The sequence below is a fragment of the Ixodes scapularis genome, unplaced genomic scaffold (assembly GCF_016920785.2).
Source record: "Ixodes scapularis isolate PalLabHiFi unplaced genomic scaffold, ASM1692078v2 PGA_scaffold3__209_contigs__length_174095766, whole genome shotgun sequence".
Lineage (NCBI taxonomy): Eukaryota > Metazoa > Arthropoda > Arachnida > Ixodida > Ixodidae > Ixodes > Ixodes scapularis.
Genome location: NW_024609868.1, coordinates 70,663,209 through 70,678,148, shown reverse-complemented (window position 1 = coordinate 70,678,148; position 14,940 = coordinate 70,663,209). Strand labels below are relative to the sequence as shown.

At 48.0% G+C, this 14,940-nt stretch overlaps 1 protein-coding gene across 1 annotated transcript; it reads right to left on the bottom strand.

Annotated features, from left to right (window-relative positions):
• Nucleotides 1–4,385: 4,385 nt before the first annotated feature.
• Nucleotides 4,386–14,577, bottom strand: LOC115312281 (putative nuclease HARBI1). The gene is made up of 4 exons (XM_042292764.1): nucleotides 14,357–14,577; nucleotides 13,407–13,826; nucleotides 10,681–10,920; nucleotides 4,386–4,458 (listed from the first exon to the last, which is right to left on the bottom strand). The coding sequence occupies exons 1-3, from the start codon at nucleotides 14,575–14,577 to the stop codon at nucleotides 10,683–10,685; spliced, it is 879 nt and encodes a 292-aa protein (XP_042148698.1). The 3' UTR covers nucleotides 4,386–4,458; nucleotides 10,681–10,682.
• Between the last annotated feature and the right edge of the window lie 363 nt (nucleotides 14,578–14,940).

Sequence of the window (14,940 nt, the reverse complement as noted above, 5' to 3'; positions counted from 1 at the left end):
ATACTGACTCACTCTAGATAAGAGGCCGCCCGCGACCTTGTCGAGTCTCAGTCTCGCTCCCGCTCTGCTTCGCCGCCGAATCGCCGCCTGCTTTTCTACTGCCTCGACGCGCTTTCGTTATTTATTTTTGGTTGGCACAAGTTCGCCCATTAAACCTTTATTTTCAGTTTACTCTTTGCTTTCTCGTCGCCTTAATTCGTGACATTTCTACAAGTCCGTGACCCTGCGCGCGGCAATATCGCGATTGTCTTGTTGAGTCGCTCCGTCAGCCCGTTGGTCTGCGGGTGGTACGCAGTTGTACGACGATGGCTGGTGTGACTGAGTCGGAGGATTTCTTGGGTCAGTTGTGCCATGAACGATGATCCGCGATCGGTAATCAGAACTTCTGGAGCGCCGTGTCGGAGGACGATGGACTCAATGAAAAACTTGGCAACTTCCACAGCAGTCCCCGAAGGAAGAGCTTTCGTTTCGGCGTACCGCGTGAGATAATCTGTGGCGACGATGATCCAGCGGTTCCCCGACGTCGAAGGCGGAAAAGGACCAAGTAGATCCATTCCGATCTGCTGGAAGGGTGCAGTTGGAGGAGAAATAGGCTGCAGGAGTCCGGCCGGCTTCGTCGGAGGTTTCTTGCGTCGCTGGCACTCGTGGCATGATCGTGTGTACAGGTGGACGGTCTTGGGGAGCTTGGGCCAGTAATACTTTTCACGAATACGGGCCAGTGTCCGGCTGTATCCAAGGTGTCCGGACGTCGGGTCGTCGTGACATGCTTGAAAGATCTCCCCTCGAAGGTCGGTCGGTATTACCAGCAGCCACGGCGAGTTGTTGTTCCCGAAGTTCTCTTTGTAGAGTACACCTTTCCGAATGGTGAAGGTCGGCACGGCTCGTGAGAAAACACGGGGTACGGTACCGCCGCGCCCTTCCAGGTGCTCGATTAAGGCTCGCAGCTCCGGATCGTCTCGTTGACGTCGTGCCATGTCGTCGGTGTTCACTGCCCCTAGAAAGCACTCGTCATCATCGTCGTCGCTGCTGCCGGAAGGTGTTTCGACAGGGGCCCTGGACAGGCAGTCAGCGTCGCTGTGCTTGTGTCCTGACTTGTAAACCACAGTCATGTTGAACTCTTGTAGCCGGAGGCTCCATCGAGCGAGGCGTCCTGACGGGTCCTTGAGGTTCGCAAGCCAGCAGAGCGAGTGGTGGTCCGTGACTACGCGGAACGGGCTTCCGTACAAGTACGGACGAAACTTCGTGATTGCCCAGACGACCGCAAGGCATTCTTTCTCAGTCGTGGAGTAATTTCTCTCTGCCTTGGACAGTGTCCGACTTGCGTAGGCGATGACTCGTTCGGTGCCTTCTTGTACTTGAACTAGTACCGCGCCAAGTCCTGCGTTACTTGCGTCAGTGTGAATCTCGGTGTCCGCATCCTGATCGAAATGTCCAAGAACCGGAGGCGTCTGGAGTCGTCGCTTCAGCTCGTCGAATGCCTGCTGCTGTTCCTTGGCCCATTCGAACCTCTCGGCGTCCTTCGTGAGGTTTGTGAGCGGTGCGGAAATCCGTGCGAAATCCCGAACGAAGCGACGATAGTAGGCGCAAGACTGTTCCAGAGACGTCATTCTCGGCATGGACTTTTTGTGTAAATACGGCGCGGTCATCGACCTTGGAGAAAACAGATTGACGCTGCGGACACCTGTTCCGCCTTCAGAGAAACTCCAAACTGCGTCAGCCGCCGTCCGAGTCGCTGCCGACCACGTGAATCTGCCGCCGCGATCAAGTGTTGTCGTACCTGTCGTGACCGATGCAGCTACCCGTAGCGAAGTTCTTCTGGAAGGTAACCTCCAGTTGCTCCTGGGAAGAGGAATAGGCGTCGCACGAGGAGTAGCTGAACTTCAGGATGGCCGCACTGTGGTCCTCGTGACGAACTTCCGGAATGAAACGCAACACCTCACGAAAGGTGCAGCCGTTGGCCACGTCGAGGATCTCCGAAATTCCGCCGAAATCCCCGCCATTACTGATGAATCCTTGCCACCATAATGCCGCGCGCAGGGTCACGGACTTGTAGAAAGTTCTCGTTCACTCTTACTGCGGACATAACTATCGTTCATCCCTGTTTTTGTTGTTCTAGAAAGTGCTTGTTCATTCTCGCCCCGAGCGCGCTACGCTCGAACCTTCTACGCCGAATCTTCGAGATACTGACTCACTCTAGATAAGAGGCCGCCCGCGACCTTGTCGAGTCTCAGTCTCGCTCCCGCTCTGCTTCGCCGCCGCACCGCCCCCTGCTCACCCGTATACGGCGCCACCTCGACGTGAACCTCTAGCGCCGCAGTATTCACGACGCCATGAAGATCGGGCGTACGTCCGCCCAGAACAAGCTGCTCCACGAAAGACCGACGTGTGGAGGACGGCCGATCGACGCCCGTTGTGCTACCACTGCGGGGAGGCCGACCATATCTACCGTCGTTGTCCCTACCGGCAAATGGGCCTGCGTGGGTTCCACCCGAACGACCCACGCCCGAGGTACGGCGAACGCCCTCACGACATCGAGGAGTACCTCCGACGTTCCCCCTCCCCAGTGTCGTCACTCCGCCGTGAAGCCCGCTCCCCATCGCCACGACGTTCAGCCTCCCCAGCGCCACGATCCCGCCGAGAGAGCCTGTCTCCCCTGCGTCGTCGGGAAAACTGAGTGCGGCAACGCCTGGAGGTGACGTTGCCAAAAACGACGGAAGCAAACAGCCTCCAAGAACGCCGGAGCGCTCCCACTCTCTCGATACCCCGCACCTCCACCAGAAATGTCACGAATTAAGGCGACGAGAAAGCAAAGAGTAAACTGAAAATAAAGGTTTAATGGGCGAACTTGTGCCAACCAAAAATAAATAACGAAAGCGCGTCGAGGCAGTAGAAAAGCAGGCGGCGATTCGGCGGCGAAGCAGAGCGGGAGCGAGACTGAGACTCGACAAGGTCGCGGGCGGCCTCTTATCTAGAGTGAGTCAGTATCTCGAAGATTCGGCGTAGAAGGTTCGAGCGTAGCGCGCTCGGGGCGAGAATGAACAAGCACTTTCTAGAACAACAAAAACAGGGATGAACGATAGTTATGTCCGCAGTAAGAGTGAACGAGAACTTTCTACAAGTCCGTGACCCTGCGCGCGGCAATATGATCTCTATGTACGTCGACGTAGAGCACAAGACGTGGGACGAGGTGCTGCCCTACGTCACGTTCGCCTACAATACGGCGGTTCAAGAGACCACTGGATTCACCCCTTTCCAGCTGGTACATGGTCGGAAGGTAACGACCATGCTGGACGCCATGCTGCCCCATGAGCCATCTGACAACGAGAGCGACGACGCCCAGGCGGTTACTGAACGCGCCGAAGAAGTTCGCCAGCTCGCCCGACTCCTGATTCAAGACCAGCAACGCGTCGACGCCGGCCGCTACAACCTTCGTCGCAGGGACGTCCACTTCCAGCCCGGAGATAGGGTGTGGGTATGGACGCCCATCCGTCGCCGCGGCCTCAGTGAGAAATTGCTGAAACGATACTTTGGACCCTACAAAGTGCTTCGTCGCCTCGGTGATCTTAACTACGAAGTCCTCCCCGACGGAACGCGCCCATCTGCAAGACGTCAGCCGCGACCCGAGGTGGTGCACGTCGTCCGGCTGAAGCCGTATTACGAACGATAGAACTTTCCACTCTCGTCGACGGGTGAACTGTGAACTGCGGCTCGCGATTCTGCTGCTTTTTTGTTTTGGATTTGTTTTTGTTTGTTGTTTTTCGTTTTGTGCTGCATCGAGACGATGCACTTTTTAAAGGGGGGGATAATGCCGCGCGCAGGGTCACGGACTTGTAGAAAGTTCTCGTTCACTCTTACTGCGGACATAACTATCGTTCATCCCTGTTTTTGTTGTTCTAGAAAGTGCTTGTTCATTCTCGCCCCGAGCGCGCTACGCTCGAACCTTCTACGCCGAATCTTCGAGATACTGACTCACTCTAGATAAGAGGCCGCCCGCGACCTTGTCGAGTCTCAGTCTCGCTCCCGCTCTGCTTCGCCGCCGAATCGCCGCCTGCTTTTCTACTGCCTCGACGCGCTTTCGTTATTTATTTTTGGTTGGCACAAGTTCGCCCATTAAACCTTTATTTTCAGTTTACTCTTTGCTTTCTCGTCGCCTTAATTCGTGACAATATTGTTGTGTTCGATGTGATACTGCTCCTTCGAACACATATAGACCAAAAAATGAAACCCGAAATTTTGTTGTAGTATCCCTTCAACCTCAAACAATTTCCTGGTCATGCGTGTCACTACAGCAGTTGCACGGAAAGGGTGACGACGCCGCCACCCTCGTCATCTGGCAGCAGTACAGTTGAAGACGACGCAGCACAGAGAACACTGGCCTCTCCTGCTGTGCAGCACAACCAGCGCTGGACCCGTGAGGCTGCACAGCAGTACCAGAGAAGGGCCGAGCGACAGCAGGATCTGGAGCATGAGAATATACTCCTTGAGAGAAAGTACACAAATGGGGCCATACAGGCTGCAAACGCAACCCTCGCTGCAGCAGATGCTGCACGGAGTTTCTATGCTATAGGGGGGGAAGTGCTCAGGGAGCAAAGATAACTCATTAGACTTGAAACCACCCGAGCACAGCTGCAAATTGAACTGATAAAAAGACAATAGACTACTTCCATAAAGCCCTGCATGCAACACGGCGCGCGTTGCACTCTGGGAACTAGTTGGCCAGGGAGGCGGGTGGCATGGTTTCGGTTTCGATCGACACGTCGACAAGAGATTGTTTTCTGGTCCCGAGAGCGTCATTTGTGGTCTCTAAACTAAGCTAAATGGTCATACCTCGAAGCTTTAGCACAATCCAGAGACGTATAGCTTGTCTTAACACATGCTTGTCGTATTTTTGTACTTGAGCCTTCCTGTTAGCGTTCCAATCGAGGTATGTGGACGAGCCAGTGCTGGGAGTCTCGACGCTGCGAAGCTCGGGTGCTCGGGGATCTTGCTTGCGTACGAATCAACAAGCTGTAGCAACCAATAAGTATGCATACATCGAGCTCGCGCCTTTACATTAGTGTTGTTGATCAGAAAGTTTGCTTCGCGCGTTCGTGGACGAAATATTACTTTTTGCAATTGCTGTTTTTCTTAATGTGCCTGAGTACGCGAGGTAGAACTCGGAGGTGCCATTGAAAAGCTCAATTTTAACACACTTATCTGTTATCTGTACTGACCCGCAGCACTGCACGAAGTGAAGTCCCCACCCACTTGCATTCCACTAATATTCAACATCGCGTATGCGCATAAAGTTATCCTGCAATCATATAGGCAAATTCGCGCATACAGGCCGTTTTAAGAATGCAAAAGTCGAGCACTTGTGAGAAGAATGTCGCACCGTTCGCCGGGTAGTGCGTCAGACGGGCATGAACCCCTATATTGGGGTTCATGCATGCCCGTCCGGCGCACGGTGCGACATTCTTCAGACAAGTGCTCGAACGGATTCAAAGCGCATTTGACGGCTGCTAATGGCCATAATATTTGTTATGTGTTTGCTTTCTTCCTGCCTGGCTATGCCGAGATAATTTCAGACACACCGTTCCCGGTACAGATCTCGGGCGTCAGTAAAAGCTCGTCCAAAAAGGCTTAGCGAGGAGTAGGGGACGCTTGTTAGAGCCTCCGTCGTAGCTAGCCGATCTCAGCGTTTGCGAAAAGTCAATCTTCTATCAGCATAAAATTCTAATGGGAGATATATGATGACACGAGGAAGACATCATAGTAACCTTTGTGCAGTAGTGAGGTCGAATTTATTGCGTTTCCTTAAAAGTTCATGCGTAAACGCTGGCCTCAACTTTGATACCCTGCGAGGATGCGGCTTGCTTTTCGCCGAATGAAGTAACGAGAAGCGGACATTTGGCAAACAAATTGCGTGTAAGGCTCCAGACGAACAAATTTCAGTTGTAGTTCTCTGGTACTAGACGGGATTACTGACATTGAGCTCAAAGATGCACTCGTGGGGTGAGGTGACCAAGCCACGACTTACTACGTTCGCGTACGCACGCACAATATCCAGTGTTTCGGGAACCAAGGAAAGTGCCCGGTCTTCGTTTTGTATCGCTCGAGAATGAGTGTATTGTACGTTCGTGAAAAGTCAGATAAACGAAAACGCAAGCAGCGCGTTCGGTCGCGGCGTGATAGCATGAGATGAAGCTGCTCAGTCGAAACCGAAACTGAGTGGCCAACTAGTTCCCAGAGTGCACTGCGTGGTATTTCGCCGCGATGGGGCGCGTCGGTTTTGGAAGAAGTCCATTAGGACAAGATTAACTCATGTAATGAGCTACTTGCATTGTTTGTCGCTGTGTTGTATACATATTTTGCGTTTTTTCTGACCTACATACTTGTTTGCACGATTATAACGCTCACATTTTTTTGCCAAAATGAGTGCCTAAAATTAGATGCACTTACAATTGAAACCAAGACTCAAAAGAAAAACGCAAGGCAGCTAGCCCAATCGCCTTTGTGACCGTTTGTTTACATTAGATATTTTGGTATCCGTATCGCGCGTTCTTTCGCCTTTATGTCATCACACTGACGGGAAACGATAACCACGGAGCGACACTGCGCAGCCTCGCAATCCCAGCGACCCAATGAGCTCGCGAAGTGTTGTATGAAAAAAAAAAAGTGAAGGCCGTGTACAACTCTGTAACGCCGAATTAGAGCGCAGCTCTTGAGGAGGAGTAGGGAAGGGTACTGAGGGGGAGGGGGGGTCACGTGACCTCGGGGGGGGGGGGGGGGGGGTCACGTGACCCCCAGGTCACATGACCCCGCAGAGAAATTTTTCCGCTAGGTTTAGCGGACACATTTTTCCGCTAGATTTAGCGGGGAAATTTTTCCGCTAGATTTAGCGGAGAAATTTACCCATCATGCACCGGCGGTTACGCCGACGGCGACGGCGACGCCGCTCAAGCCGGAAACGAGCGCCTAAGAGCTGCACTCTAAAACGTGCCTCTAATAGGCAACGGTCGCGCACTCGTTCAAGCGCAAGAAGAACGGCACCTCAAACGCTTTAGACGGAAGCAAGGATGACCTTCTGCAGTCTGTGGACAGCGAAGACCAATTGCCAGATTCCGACAACAGAAACTTGTGCGCGGTATTTATTTTGTGTATTGCCGTGCGTTTCCTAAAATTGGTTTTATGAGGTATGGTTGTTCAAAGGGCATTACTTTACCTGCGTGGTAGAATCGGCAGCAATTAAATTTTTCGATATCTGGGAGCTAAAATTGCCTGTATATAAGTATCGGGGGCACGTTAGAATCGTGCAAACACGGTATGTTTGACACTTCATTTATTTTATGCATGCTAACTACAAGGGAAGCTTGCACACAATCTTTTCCATGTCGTTGACTATCCCTACACTAGACCAGCGTGGTTGTTCTGATCGCAATATTTTATGCTGTGGTTAAGTAAGCAACAGAATATCATACTGGCAGTATGGCACCCAGGCTTTCGACGCCCCGTAGGGGGCACATAATTTACATGGATACCTAAAATAAAAATATGGGTTAAGCTCAAAGGCAGATGTATAATTCCTTCTTTCCTATATCCCTTCACATGTTTCCCTTTCATAACGCGGCTCCCCGTCACAGCTCAAGAGAGGAGGTCGCCAAGACGATTAGCCTCCCGGCAGAAGACCAAGGTCGAGTTTCTGTGTTTTAAGAAAATGTTCGAGTAATCGATGAGTGGACCCCAGACACTTTCTGACTTGCATCTGCAAATATTCCTTCTGCTTTTAAGATAACGGCTCTTTCTGCCTGGATATGCTCCTGCGACCTATGGAATGTGTGCTGCTTATGTACGAAAAAGTTCATACTAAGAATATCCCGAAACTCGGGAACAGAAAAAGGGATCAAACACAACACTACATCATTTTGTTGCGTGTGTCACCTTTTGGGGCCCCGGGTCTTTAACTCTTATTACTTTGAATCGTCACCACTTACCTTGTTCTTTAAGTATTCATTTATTTATTTATTTATCTATTTATTTTATTTAAAGAGTACCTTCATCGCCTCGAGGGCATTATTGTATGAGGGGTGGGAAATAACACACATACATAAAAACACAAAGTGATCACTTGTCCGCACAGAATAGTTATACAACCGAGAAAAAAATACACTGTTATCCAACACAACAGTTTTTTGGAGCTGAAATCTAGTTGCTGCTTGTACGTAGGCTCGCGATAATTCGAACTCGGATATTTCGTACTTCCAGTTAATTCAAACAGGTTTAAAAATTTTGGTTTTCCCGCTAAGCTTTTTTATGTATTTATAAGCCACTTAATTCGAATGGCGTTTTCGCTTAATTCATAGTTTTTTGTTCTCGCGGCCCTGTTGAGTGCGCTTCTTTCCGGGCACCGGTGCACCGCAGAGAAGCAATACCTGCGGAGCTTGCTTTTGCGAGTGTTGTTTCTCCGCAGTGCACCAGTGCTCGGAAAGAAGCGCAGTCAACGGGGCCGCGAGAACAAAAAACAATGAATTAAGCGAAAACGGCACACATGAACGGAAAACGGCGTTCACATTATGTGCTTCAAGACTAGCAATGATGACCAAGACGACAACGAGGACGAGGCACAGCTCACTGGCATCATGATTTCTGGCCTTGAAACACGTAATGTGAACGCCGTGCAGGCGAAATATATTAGTCTTGACGACGATGTGTGTGTTTGTCATGATGACTCATTAGAGGACATAGTACGGAAAGTAATGCCAGCACAGTGCAGCAGTGACAGTGAAGATGACGATGAAGAAATGGATGACCCACTACGAACTGTCACAGCCGCAGAGGCCTTTGAGCACATCGCTCAGCTCCGGAAGTTTCTGTCTGCAAAGGAAAAGTCCCGTAAAGAGCTACTTGCGTTGGCTGGCATTGAAAATTTTGTTTTGAGATCTCATGTGCTGACTAAACAGTCCACAATTGACGACGTTTTTGCCGGATGAATAAACTTAGTCACATTTCTTTCACAAATGTGTTATGCCTGTACTTGCTTATAGTTATGCATTAACTATAAGCAAGCTACTGTGCTATGTAGAGGAAACTGGCCAAAATCTGCTTTGTATATGTCGCTACCCATGTAACAAATCATAATGTTGTCTAGTATCATATATATCCAACTAAAATATGTGACTTTCTGGAGTTTGAATTAATGAGAGTGTAGTATGTACAACAAAGCTCCTCTCTGGACAATGCCCTACTAAAAATAAATGTTTTGCAAATGATGTTATCATGCCAGCCAGGATGAAGAAATATGAACTAACCCTAGGAGGTTTGTGAAAAATAAGAGAAAAGCTTTGCAGGTTGGAAAAACCTGTGAAAGGTGTTATGACTCAACACTCAGGAGCGTACACTATGTAAATCCTATGAGCTAGTAACCATGAGTATGCAGTGAAAAATGAACATTCTATGGAGTAGTATATATAATTTGTACTGATAGCTTTGAAATTGGTATCAAATGAACATTGTTTCACTATAATCTCCTATTCATGCTCCTGTACCCATTAAATAGTATCAGTTTGTAGATATTGAATGGGAAAATAACTGTCTTCTTCAGTTGCCTCATTATAAACTGTGCACACATAGTCTGTTATAGTGCTGACTTCAGCACTTCCCATAAAGCATCCGTCGGTGTGGGAAATGTATTACAAAAAATAATGGCAGTATAAAAAGAGAGCTCCAGAGAGTGCGAAGAAGTGCACAAATTTTAAGAAGCATCCCTCGTGTCATTAGTTAGAAGTTTGAAAAGTGCATTGTTATGAACTCCGGAAATCAAATTCAAAATCTATTAGTTTAAGAGAGCCCGTGTGTGCCTATGCTTGTAGCTCTGCGAGAGTGCAGGAGTTGATGGGGAGGAGACCAAAGCAGTAACAAGCAGTTGAGCTGCAGCGTGCGATTGCAGGAGTGTTGGACATTGCACTGCACTCCCGTTTGACCAATAGCTTCGGCAGGGATTTTTTTCGAGCACACTTTTTCCAACAAGCTAATTATAAGTGCCTCAAATGACACATTTCGAGCTATCAAAGCCTTTGCAACAATAATGCGGGAAGTAAGAAATTTTTTTTTCATTAGTTATTTCGTCGCTCATGCTGCAATTTACACGTACTGCTATGGAAGCAACAGGTATAAGGGGATGTCCATCAATCATTCTTTACATTTCTATCATCCAAATTTCGAAACTCTATGTGGGATATCTGCAAGCACTACCCAAATTGATCTGTGCAAGAGTGATATATGCATTGCTGGAATGTCATTGTCATGTTGATAACACACTTTCAGCAATGTCACATGCGTCACACTCCTTTATGAGTTATTTTGGGTAGAACTTATGATAATCTTACATCCAGTTAGATCATACAAAAAAAGCTTAAAATAAAATTAATCAATATCTCAAAGCTGTTGGCTTCTTGCTAACTGTGCAGCACGGTTGAGCCCCTAACTGTTGCAGTTTCCAAAAATACAATTGATGTTTAAGTAGCAAAACAATAAATATTATTTCAAGCAACTATTCGATCTAGTTAGACAACTGTCTGACATAATTTTCTTATAATTATCTGCAAAGCCTGATAAACAAAAGGTGAAAGCAATAGTCACAATCATAACAAAGCATCTTGCATTAGAAATGGACAGCCAGAAGATACCTATCCAGACACTTACACTTAGCCGAAGAAATGGTTGACAATAAAGTCTCGGGCCTCGTTGCTCTCAGCACGGTTGGCTGCTACGGGCTCAACGGGAACCTCAGCGGGGATGGCGGCCACGGGTGTCCTGCAGGGGTACCTCTTGGCTAGGTTGTGGAGGGCACAGCACGCGACAATGATGTCGCAGCACCGTTCTGGTGCCATTCGGAGCTCAGCGTGAAGGCAATGGAACCTCCGCTTGAGTTGGCCGATTGTCCTGTACAGAGCGCATGGATTAAAACCACATGTTATTCCTTCCCATAAACCCAATAGCAAAATCGGACAACAGCGTGGAACGCAAATACTCAAGAGGATGACACGCAACAAGGACAAATTTACAGCTGAATTTGAATCGCAAATTGGCTGCCGTGCCCGATATCACACCTCCTAATTTTTCCAGCCCAAGCTCCAGCCCATTGCTCCAGGATATCGAAAGCTGGGCATTATGCATACCATTTTATTTTCCTTCCGAATTATTTTTACACTGCGTTCACATCCGGGGTCACCTGAGGTTAGCCTGTGCAATGTGTTTTATAGAAAGCAATAAGCAAAGTGCAGCTTTATTCAAGCGCTATCCTCAAAGGGTTTCGTGGATATGCTTCCAAGCAAACACCTGCATATGCACAGGCCAATATGTTAGAATTTTTTGCTACCTGATTGCTGCCAACGCTGTAAGAATTAACTTGTAACCAAGCTTTATACTGCAACAAATACAGTACCATCAAAATTTCATTCTACATGTTACTTGTGAGACAGAGTGAAAAGAGAAAGAGAGCCAGACTCTTGTCTTGTTGAGCCTTTCCCCTTCCACTCTCCAGGAATAGATGTTCGTGGTAGCGCAACCCATCTACTCTTGTCATTGATCAATAAGAATCCGTCTTGTAAGTCTGGGAGATGTAAGACGTAAAGCACTTGATATAACGCCTTATCCAAGTACTCCTACCCTTTGATTGTGCCGCTAGTGTTCCTATTAGTCAGTGGTCCACGCACCGCCATTTCTGACTCAAGTGGAAGCTCCTCGACGCATGCAGCAAAAGTTTTGGTAGAGGGTCTTATGGCGCTTTCACAACGGAATCCCAAGCAAGATTTGCCTGAACATTTGAGATTGCAGCGACTCATCATCAGTCGTGAATGACGTGTAAGATGGTGTCTCGAGACTATTTGTGGAAACTTGTTATTGCATGCTCAACTTCAACATTGTCCAAAATGATGCCTTGGCACTACTCTTAAATCCATCGATGAGAGCAGAATAGGTCATGCTAGGCATGTACTCTTGGCCAATCGGTCAAGATGGTCAGCAACACACAATCGTTTGCGACTTACAGCGATGTGCCGCTATTTTTGGATCACACGCATCTTAGCACGCACGAGCTTAGCTGTACTTGTGCACTCAATATGATTACATACATATCTAGCACGTTTAGTTAGTTTCCATTAAACAGCCCGAAACTGACATTTCAAAAAGTAGACATATGAAAGTGCCAAGGCACAGTGTTACCTCCACTGCTGTGTCTAGGAAAAAAATTCCATTCTCATTAATGATTCTTTTTGTCCAATTAACAAAATATCAACTTCTGTCCGGGTCTTGCACAGCACTGGCACCTGAGGTGAGTTTAGTGCTTTTCCCCATTATTGCCAGTCCTGGGGACCTAAGACATAACTGAGGTTCTGCATTTTCAGTCTCAAGCGATAAAACCCAATAAAGTGTGGTGAGGTAAGTTTCGAAAGTTTGATTTTAAACCTAAATGGTCAGTGCTTTAGACCATTACAGGTGCATGTGACCGAGTAAACAGAGTATAGAAGCATGTGACCGAGTAGTCAACTATCTTATCTCCGTGCTTTCAAACTATTCTGTTGGAAGCACACTTTAGGAAGTATTTGGGTTTGTCATCGATGCAATTTGCGTTCCTTTGTCCATCAAGTTTGCTGTGGTCGTCTAGAGGGCGGATTTGGAGCGTTTTCATTGTTTGTCAAGCCATTTGGTCTTACTTTTGTTCTGGGAGGAATGGAATGTCATTCTGTTCCTATTGTAGGGAGCATAAAAAAAAAAAAAAAAAACCAAAGCTGTTTAAACAGCTTCTCTCAAGGTGCTATCTGGTTAGAGGAAAGCAGCTTTAATAGTCCTCCACATGTGAAGAACAAAGAAGCGTGCCAAGAATTACGTTTGCGAATTTTGCGATTAAGAATTTGTCGTCACAGCGCATGTATAACCAAGGTTACGTTTGCCATGTCCGCAAGTGTTGCCGCTTGCGATATGAACCTAATCTACTGCATTCTCGACAAACCTGCTTGAAAAAAACGTAACTGGTCAATAAATATCGACCGGAAAAAGGCAGTAAGTTTTCGACTAAAAATATTCATCGATAAAAACTGAAAATTTCATACTCACAATAACAACCGAAAAAAGTATGCCGATTCCAGAAAAATAAAAACTGAAACCGCAGAACCCTAGGCAGCTATTATAAGTTGTATTGATTCGCAATCTCAGGATACTACTTTCATCTTGCTTACATAAAACCACGGTATCTTATGCTTCGTTAGATTAATATAAAAATTTGTATGAATATTTTTATGCCATAAAGAATTAGCAATAGACGTAAGGAGCATGCAACTGTTGCACATATTACGTCAAGACAGCTAGTCGTCTCGAAATGTCTTGCATGAATATCTCTGTGCCCTTCACAATATATGGCCTAGATTTACCGTTCAACAATGCTTCTTGTCGTCGTGTGTGCCGTATTGTATGCGACCTCGGCTGCTGATGACGGCGACAGGAATGGCGTCATCAGCCATGGTTGACAGGAGTAGCCGCTGTCACCAAGCAGCAGGCCGTCGTACTCTCCACTGGCCAGCTTGACTGCCAAGGTGCTCTCCGTGAAGATCCGAGAGTCGTGGGTGCTTCCAGGCCACCTTGCAACCACGTTGCGAATCCGAGAAGAGGCGTCAACGACCACCTGTACGTTGATGGAATGGTATCCATGGCGGTTGACGTACGCCTTCTCGTGCACATGGGGTGCCTGGATCCGGACATGGGTACCGTCAACAGCACCCACGACCAAAGGAAAGCCGGCCATGTCGTAGAACTTGTGCTGCAAGGCTGCCCCCTCCGCAGCGTCAGGCCATCTGCGTCGTTGATCCCCTCAGCAATTAAACCACATATAGCAAACTTACAGCTACAATGCTCATGAATACCTTTTTAATGAGGAATGCTAAGGACTTTGGCTGTGCCCTTCAAGTATGTGGTAGCAGTAAAGTGCCTCAGTAGCACCTATTCAATAGTGAAGTTTGCATGTTTTCATAGGATCCCTTTTTATTTTTGTTCAGTTACCAAGACCTATAAAGTGACTGCGATTCGGTGTAAGTCCTTACCAAAAGTGCAAACGGGTCGCTTTCTGAGGTTTCTCAGAAAAATGGCGTGCCCGGGCCGTTTACAATCCGGCAAGTAGGGCGCGCTTACGGCCATAATCATTTTTTTTTCTATTGAAAAGGGGGGGGGGGGAGGGCTAGTTACCAGTAGGTAGAATATTACTGCCATAAAAAGGCAACCTACCAAACATCCCTATCACCAGCAATTCAGATATATTTTTAGTGTATTTACTTTGCTTCAATACGGCTGGCAAACTACAATTAAAAGGAAAAAAAAGGACCCTTACCGTATGAAGTCTTGTGCTCGACGAGCCAGCGCTACGGTGACTTGCCTCACAGCCCGTGAAGCACTTGACACATGCACGCGGATGTAGTCGCCTGCAGTGATCAGAAAGTTCCCAGTTGCATAGAACTGCAAGGCGATGATCACTTGCTGCTCCGCAGAGAGGGCGCGGCTACGACGTGTACGGCGCTCCAAGTCCGGACGCAGTGTGTCGGCGAGAAACATTATGCCCGCTCTTCCAAATCGGAACCGTTGCTGCAGCCCATCCTCGTCGAAATCCTCAAAGGGGTTCAGGCGGTCGCGCAGCACACGCTGTCGCCTCATCATTGCCGCTGCGTACTGCGCGTCCGTGCGGTCTCTTCTGTGTCGGCGATTCCTTGCGTTGGACATTCTGCCCGGCAGCAAAGTCGGAAATCGGTCAGCAAATCTTATCAGTCAGTCCGTGACCGGTCGGAGGGTTTGTCGGTGGGTCGGTCGGTCGAAGGGCAGAATACAGACAGGAAAACTCAGATGATAACCGAAAACGAGAAACACGCATTGCGTGCAACGAGGCGAAACTGGTTGTATAGACCTTTTTCGCATAACCTC

Coding starts and splice junctions, on each gene's coding strand:
- LOC115312281 (XM_042292764.1), bottom strand. CDS start 14,577: ATGTTTCTCGCCGACACACTGCGTCCGGACTTGGAGCGCCGTACACGT. Junction 13,827..14,356: donor CGAGCACAAGACTTCATACG/GTAAGGGTCCTT, acceptor TCAACGACGCAG/ATGGCCTGACGCTGCGGAGG. Junction 10,921..13,406: donor ACAAGAAGCATTGTTGAACG/GTAAATCTAGGC, acceptor CGCTCTGTACAG/GACAATCGGCCAACTCAAGC.